The sequence below is a fragment of the Zeus faber genome, assembly GCF_960531495.2.
Source record: "Zeus faber genome assembly, chromosome: 7".
Taxonomy (NCBI): domain Eukaryota; kingdom Metazoa; phylum Chordata; class Actinopteri; order Zeiformes; family Zeidae; genus Zeus; species Zeus faber.
In genome coordinates, this window is record NC_137203.1 from 11,311,829 (window position 1) to 11,320,065 (window position 8,237).

Here is an 8,237-nt window from a genome sequence, read left to right on the forward strand (position 1 = left end):
TCTTTTTCATGCTTTCCTTCTTCCCCTTCTTCTTCTTCTTCTTCTTCCTCTTCTTCCTCTTCTTATCGTTCTTCTCATTCTTCCTCTTCTTCCTCGGGGTTCATACTTTCCCTCACTTGAACATACCCCGTGACCAAGTGGTGAACCCCCTCGTCCCCCGCCGACCCGATCCGCCTCAGGTGCATTTTCCTCCCTCGCTTTTTGGGGTAAATCTCGTGCCCCGGCTCGGCGTCCGAGTCATAGAGCCGCCCTTCTCCCCGGCCCCCCGTCTCGGGATCGGACTCGTGGCGGGCGTGTTCCGGCGTCCCGCCCGGCTGTGGGCTCCACTCGCGGCCCGGTGTGGACCCGGTCCGGCGGTGACTCCCGCCCCGGTGCTCAGGGCGGCCCGGGTCTCGCCGGTCCCCCTGGGTCTGGGTCTCCTCGGCTCCGTAGTCCCTCCGCCCGGGTTCCAGCTGTGGATGAAAGCGTCCCTCTGGGCGGGGGGCTTGGTGTGGATACACCTCGGGGCTGAACTGGCTCCCCCTGTACAGGCTCTCCTCCTCCTCCTCCTCCTCCTCGTCCTCCTCCTCCTCCTCCTCCTCCTCCTCCTCCTCCTCATCCTCCTCCTGGCACGAGCTTCCGGGGACGCTCTCTCCGTCCGACTGGGAGATGTGCAGGCCGGGCAGGTCGGGGGCCTTTTGGGAAAGGTCAAAGGGCTCCTCCTGGTTGAAGTGGCTCAGCAGGCGTAGTGGAGTGGGGAGGCAGAATCGCCCCCGACGCCGAAACACTACGATGAGAGAAAGAAAGTACATGTGCATCACAATTGCATGGGGCTCCTCAGCAAAATTATACATTATATAAATGATATTATATATTAATAGATACATATATTATTTTGATATATAAATGTGTTTCCTTTGTTTTATTTTTATTATTTTTTTACTATATCAACTCAACAATTAGCAATTTGGGATTTGTACTGCATCTAATTTGTATGGGTACATTATGCATTATATTAATGCATACATTAATTTCTACTTTCATTATTTCCTTTATTATTTTAATTACTATTTCGTATTATTGATTGTAATTTTCAATTTTAGCTTTTATTATGACTAGTCTTTTATCACACCCATTTCCTTGCTGTGCACCTTTTTCCAATTGTTTATTCGGGGGAAATGAAGTTTTAACTGATCTCTTCTCGTCTCGTCTTTCTGAACATATCTCATCCCGTCCTCTGAGACAGGTCACTGGAGTTTACAGTACGAGACAAGAAAGGAACAAAGGTGCAAAGGTACAGTTTCGACGGAGACTCCCAGCTTACGTCTTTGATCCAGCCCTCGGTCCATGATGCCGTGCTTCACCTTCATGTGTCTCGTGAGGTTCCCCTTGAGCGTGAACTTGCTGGGACAGTAGAGGCATTTGAAAGGTTTGCTGTCGGAGTGGAGATGCATGTGACCCATGAGGTTATGCATCCTGTTGAACTCCTTCCCACAGAGCTGCGAGTCAAAGGAAACAGAGTGAACTTTACCGCCGCAGGAACAACAACACCGGCGGCGCATCCCCACGCGTCTCGCAAAAATAAAAAACGAGGGATTTCATATATTTGTGCTGAGGGACGACGGAGATCGGGAATTATTGATAAACAACTCATCATCTGTTTGTATTTGGTCGTGCATTTCGATAAACCTCCGTCGCCGGCAGCACAACAGACGAGCGCATTACGCTTGCAATGATGGACATAACATTCCTTGAAACACAACAAAACATTCCATTCTGTAGTAAACACTATTTAAAGATATGAAAACAATGGCCCAATATCGTTCTTTTTTTCCCCCTGCCAAGTAACTTTTGTGCTAAATGACTCAGTGTGCTGGTATGCCGAGCTGCGCGGCAACACGTAATCGCCAGTGAATGTCTCAGGCGCGGACGTTCACAATTGCATCCACATCCTCTTTCTCCTCCCCACTATCCCTGTTCCCCTGTCTTCCCCTTCTCTATTTTTCTCTCTGTATCCCCCCCTCCCCACGCACACACGCACGCACGCAACACACACGCACACACACACACACACACGTGCGCGCGTGCACACACACACACACACGCACGCACGCACACACACACGCAACACACGCGCACACACACACACGTGCCCGCGCACACCAACACACAAACGGGCACACACCCTAGCCCACAAATACAAAAGACAGAGAGAGGGAGAGAGGGATAGAGGGAGAGGGGGAGGGAGAGGAAGCCGCACTGAGGCATGGCCAGGAGCAGAAAAGGGAAGGGCAGCTCCTGCGCTGTCCTTCCTCTGCATTCTTTTTTATTAGGGTGGTCCTTTCCTCCAGGAGGAGAGAGGGACTGTAAACCGTCCAAGAGGACCGTGAGAAAACAGGAAGCTTCCCTCCAGCAGCAGAGAAAGCGAGATGAAATCTATTTGCGGGCCCCGTTCTCCGGGGAGGCTGGGGGCCATTGTTAGAGAGGCAGTTTGTGCAGCGATATCCTTCCTATGGACGAGGAGGCTCCCGCTGCCAAAAGTCTCTCTGCTATCTGGTCATCGTCTCGGCCCACCCACCACACACCAAGGTCGCGCGCGCGCACACACACACACACACACACACACACAGGGGAGGTTCTTTAACAGTAGCTACCACCAAAAAACGGCGTCCTTGGCTCCTGATTGAGTCAGCCCCAACAGGGATTATTATGGTGATAACTGTCTCACTAAATGTCAAGAAACATAAACCCGAGGTGCTGTGTAGATGTTGCGTGTGCTGCCTCTGTTGAAAGTGCATTGTAGTACCCGGACCAATGCATTTTTTTATTGTCAATTCAAACCTTCCCATGCACGCTGCTCGTGCTATTTTTAACTCCCAGCTACCTCATGCGAGCGCGTTTCGTGCCGACCGAGCCGAGATGGCCCACCTTGCATTTATAGGGCTTGATGTCCGAGTGGACAATCATGTGGGCCTTGAGCGTCTGCTTTTGGACGAAGCTCTTGAAGCACATGTGGCACTGGTACGCCCTGATGTTGGTGTGGATGAGCACGTGGCGCTTCATGTTGGCCAAGAGCGTGAACTCCCGGCCGCAGATGCGACACTTGTGTTCCTTCACTCCCTGAAAAGATAGGAGACAAAGGTGGAGACGGATGTGTGACGAAGGCATTGAAAAGACTGTTCAGCCCAATACAAAATGCATGACCATTTAGGGCCAATTGTTTGATGTCTGAATTATTTAATTTTATGCTGGTTACCACGCAAATCAACGAAAAGCAGATCCCCCCCCCCCCCGATAAATACCTTCCAAAAGGAAACCCTACCTTATGAGTGAGTGTGTGCTGTTTCAAGTGGTGCGACTGGATGAACTCCATGCCGCATTCGCTGCAGATGTACGGCCTAATGTCTTTGTGTTTCATCATGTGGTTCTGGAGCTGGCTGGGGTACTGGAAGCTTTTCTGGCACTCCCCGCACCTGCAGAGAGACGGCGGGTTCAATCTCCCTTTTCTTCTTCAGGAAAAAAACAGCGACGAGGGGAACTCAGCCGATGATCGGTAAAAGCGGAATGCGGAGAAAAGGAAATCAAACGACATTGACGTCCGTGATTGTGAGCCGAGCTCCCGCGTGGCGGCGTTCACCTGTACAGCGTGGGGCCGCGGTGGGCCGTCAGGTGTCTCTTCAGCTGAGCCAACGTGGGGAAGTCCAGGCCGCACTCCACGCACACGTTCTCCTGGCCCTTCTCGTGCTTCAGCTCGTGGGCCCGGAGCTCGCTGGGGTACGCAAAGCCCCGGCCGCACACGCCGCAGCTGGGGAGAGAGAGAGAGAGAGAGAGAGAGAGAGAGAGAAAGAAAAAGAGAGGGTGAGAGAGAGAGAGAGAGAGAGAGGAGGAAGGAAGGGGCCGGGTAAAAAAAAAAAGAAAAAAAAAAGGAAACAAGAGGTGATAACAACAGGAGACGGGAAAACAGGATGAGAGGGTGACGAGGAGGAGCAGCGACGAGGGACAGCGAATGGAAGTGGCACCGTTCTGTTTCCTGAAGCCCTCACCTGTATGGTTTGACGTCGCTGTGCTGCATCATGTGTCTCTTGAGGTGGCTGGTCTGGGTGAAGGCCTTGTGGCAGACCTGGCACTTGTGTGGCCGCATCCCCTGGTGGGTGAGGAGGTGCGTGTGCAGGTGGCTCAGCTGCTTGAACAGCTTCCCGCAGAGGTGACAGCCGTGGGGCTTGATGCCGCTGTGGCCCAGGATGTGGGTGACCAGGTTGTACTTGGACGTGTAGGACTTCTCGCACATGCGGCACTTCCACCGCCTCTGCCCGCCCCCCACGTCCACGTAGTAGCTGTCGTCCACGTGGATGTTCAGACCCAGCTTCTCCGCACTGCTCAGCCCGCCGCGGGGCTTCCCGTCCGGGGCGAGGTGACCGGGCTTAAGGCCGTCTCTGGGATAGAAGGTCCTGTGGGAGAGGTGCATGACGGGCCTGGGCATGAAGAACGGATAGGGCAGTAGGCCCGGGTGGGAAGGAAGGGAGGGAAAGTACGGAGAGGGAGGGTGGAGGAAGAACGGTGGCGGGTGCCACACCGGGGGAGAACCGAGCGGCTCCTCTTTCACCCGCACAGGGGAGCCCAAGCCCGGAAGCTCGAGCTTGGTCTGAGTCCTGTGGGCGAGCTGCAGCCTGCTGAGGTCGATCATCCCGGGGATGGGTTTCTGAGCGGGCGAGGCGAGGGAGAGCGGCGGGAGGGAGAGCGGGAATAGGTGGGAGAAGTCTACAATCCTCTTAAGGCTTCGTTCGTCGCACGCCCCCTCCTCCCTGCCGGGGGACTGGCTTTCCTTGGCGTCCATTTTGAAAGGGGTTCTCTTGCGTTTTTGCGATCCCTCCTTGTGGGCGTCGGGGTGTTCGCCCTTGGAGGCGGCGGCGGCGGGGCTGAGGGCGAACCCGTACGCGTCTCTGCCGGGGGACGTGTCGGGGAAGCCCGGAGGGGAGAGCTTGGCGGGCCTCATGTAGAGCTGGGACGGGCTGAGGTAGAAGCCGTGCTGAGACGCCGGCCGGAAGGGAGGGCTCCTCGCCAGTGAGAAATCCAGCGTGTCCGTCGCCATCTTCCCCCTAGGTTGAAGACAACAACAACCAGGACGTTAATGCCACAATATCTTTTTCTGCCCATCAAAATGTTTGGATAGCGTCTCTCACTTTCGAAATACATGGGGAATTACGTCATTTATCTCTCCGGGCGGTTTAGGACCTTCAAAAGAGGACGGATCCTTTACTTAGGTACTTTATCACCGACTTTTTGGGCTGCCTTTTTATTTATGATACAAGCCTCACCATCAGCCCGTGGTGGTAAACACATAACCGCACCAGAGTCATTCATCACAATGTTTTTTTTCTGTGATTTATTCTTATTTGGGCGTGGGTGGGGGAGGGGGCTTTCACCAGGCTTACCTGCGCTAGAGCTCTCAGTATTCAGCCCGAAACCGTTCACTTCTCCCTTTCTCATCCATCTCCCTTCCCCCACCCCACCCCACCTCCGCTCCCCAAACAGGGAAGTCAGTCATGATACGTTCACCTCCACCTCCCACCGCACTTTTCACTTCTCCCTCTCTCCTTCCCTCTCTGCTCTGTTCATCTTTTTTTTTTCTTTTTTTTTTTTTTTTTTCAGTGATGACTGACCGGTACTTCCTCTTTTTGACTTCCACCGATGGTACCATTTGATTATGTTAAAACAACAACAGTCTGGAATCTCAAAGAAAAAAAAAAAAGAAAAACGGAAAAAAACGCCTTCATCTCAGGACATTACGGAGAGCCACCACACTCCCATATGGAGTTGTGAGATATTAATAGGATTCGGAATTACACAAATCACATGTATCTGGGCATCGTACTAGATGCAGAACACGCGAAGAGTTGAGTGTTAATTAGAGAGAGAGATGAAGATCAATCGAAGAGGGAACCACCTCACTTCTGCATTACATTTACACACACATGCTGTAAATATCGGAGTAATTCCTCAGTTACTGTGTACTTTATGCCACCTGTGACAGATGACAGCCTCCTGTAAAGTTCAACGACAAATCGATCCGTTCCACGGCTTGGGTCATGAGACGGACAGTAAGTGATTAGGATGGAAGGAAAAACGATGGAGACGATGGTGATAATGTTCATGTGTTTCTGAGATGATGATGAAATTATCGGTGAATTAACACCCGCTCAATCTAATAAGGTTTCATTTTGTTTGCGCTTCTCAGACGCAGAGCACACTTTACTTTGCATTGCTGGTACTTTGCATTACATTTCACTGCATATATGTATGAAAGTATGTATATGTATGTGACAAATAAAAAATCTTGAATCTTGAATCTTGGTAATTGCCGAATAACATGTTTCTGTGAGTTACAAACAAGACAGGCATCGGTCCCGCCTGTGTCAAAATCAAACACGGTCAAGAACAATTGCGGTCGAGTCACCTAGTAGCACGGTTTTGACATTTTTCATTATGATTTTTCTCAAAATGATGCACGTGCAGCTATTTCAAGGCACCAAACGACATCTCAGTGTTCTGCTTGTTCAGCACACACACACACACACACACACACACACACACACACACACACACACACACACACACACACACACACACACACACACACACACACACTCCACACATTTCCCATTTCAATTCAATGCAATTTCTATTGAAATCAACCCAATTCCGTTGAATTCCAAAGCTTTTCCATTCGATCACCCTTCAATAATAATTAAGTTATAGCATCCATAGACCCCATAGAGCCACCCCACCACTACCACCACCACCACCACCACCACCACCTCACCTCTCCCCCCATCCCACCTCACCAGTCCCAGTCCCGTCGCCTTGCCCTGCATTCCAAACAATCCATTACACCCCAGGCACCCAGGAGTAGCCCCTCCTTTGCCCTGATGCCAGTGCGGTGCATGTGTGTGTGTGTGTGTGTGTGTGTGTGTGTGTGTGTGTGTGTGTGTGTGTGTGTGTGTGTGTGTGTGTGTGTGTGTGTGCATGTGTGCACGTGTGCGTGTGTCTGTGTGCGTGCGTGTGTGTGTGTGTGTGTGTGTGTGTGCGCATGGGACTCACCAGCAGTGGAGCAGAGTGGATCCACTGCGGCTCGGTGTCTCTGTGTGGGCTGGGGAGCTGTGGCTGCCGCTCTACCTGCCTCCGCTCGCCGTCTGATAGTGAGACGCCCGTCTGCGGACAGCATCTGTAGTGACTTAAGAAAGAGAACAGGAACAATCACTTTGTTCTCATTTTTCAGATGAGTACCTTCGGAGAGAAGGAAGGAAGGGAGGGGAGAGGAAGTCAACAAGCCTAGTGCTTTCCTGCAGAAAAATAAGGAAACACTAGATAGACATCTCCATTTCTCGAGCAGGGATTTACAGAGCTTTGGGAAGGAGCTGGGGTAGCTGACTGGATTCAAACTATTAACCAGGAGAAACAATGCAATCTGAATGTTTCAACATTTTGGAGAAATGTGTGTGTTATTATGGGGGATGTTGTTGGACAGTGGACACTGTGGGCATGCAAAGGTTGTCTTTACAGATTAAATAAACTCAATTATTTGCACAGGGTGTTTACTACACACATACTAGTTGGTGTGAAGTATGTACTGTAGCTACATCTCAGTTAGTGTGCACTGTATGTACATACTAACTCACACACACACACACACACACACACACACACACACACACACACACACACACACACACACACACACACACACACACACACACACACACACACACAAACACACTCCACAATTGCCTTAACATATGTCCCTTTGAGTATTTCATTAGGAGTGTCCTTTGCCTGTTCTTCGTCCTTGCCTTGAAGAATAGCATTTTTATGCCGCTGCTGCCGATGTTTTGCACTGTTGACTTTTTTTCGCAGATGAAGAAACATCCACTTAACTTACATAAACACAAAGGGGAGAAGGACACAGGGGCGATATGAAAGGCTATGCGCGTCGATGGTTGAACTGCTTATCCACCTACGAGATGCGCGAGGTTTGTCATTCTGTCTCATGACTTCTTTGATTACACAAGGGACAGAAGGGAGAGGGGTTGAGCAAGGCCTAATAAGTATTAATTTAAAACAGAACTTTATCAACCAAATAAAACGTGCTGTTAATAGTCTGAGCAGGACTTAGGCACGAGGTGTCAAATACCTGAATGCAGCGGAACCAAAGTTTGCCGCGTGTGTATTTTTTTTTTTATGGTTTATTGCAGTTTATTAAT

The 8,237-nt window shown here is 50.8% G+C and overlaps 1 protein-coding gene across 1 annotated transcript; it reads right to left on the reverse strand.

Annotated features, from left to right (window-relative positions):
- Positions 1-74: 74 nt before the first annotated feature.
- Positions 75-7,172, reverse strand: znf366 (zinc finger protein 366; the record flags this gene model as incomplete). The annotated part of the gene is made up of 7 exons (XM_080004182.1): positions 7,078-7,172; positions 4,023-5,075; positions 3,617-3,784; positions 3,302-3,452; positions 2,908-3,099; positions 1,304-1,478; positions 75-766 (listed from the first exon to the last, which is right to left on the reverse strand). The coding sequence occupies exons 2-7, from the start codon at positions 5,066-5,068 to the stop codon at positions 75-77; spliced, it is 2,424 nt and encodes an 807-aa protein (XP_079860308.1). The 5' UTR covers positions 5,069-5,075; positions 7,078-7,172.
- Positions 7,173-8,237: the final 1,065 nt, after the last annotated feature.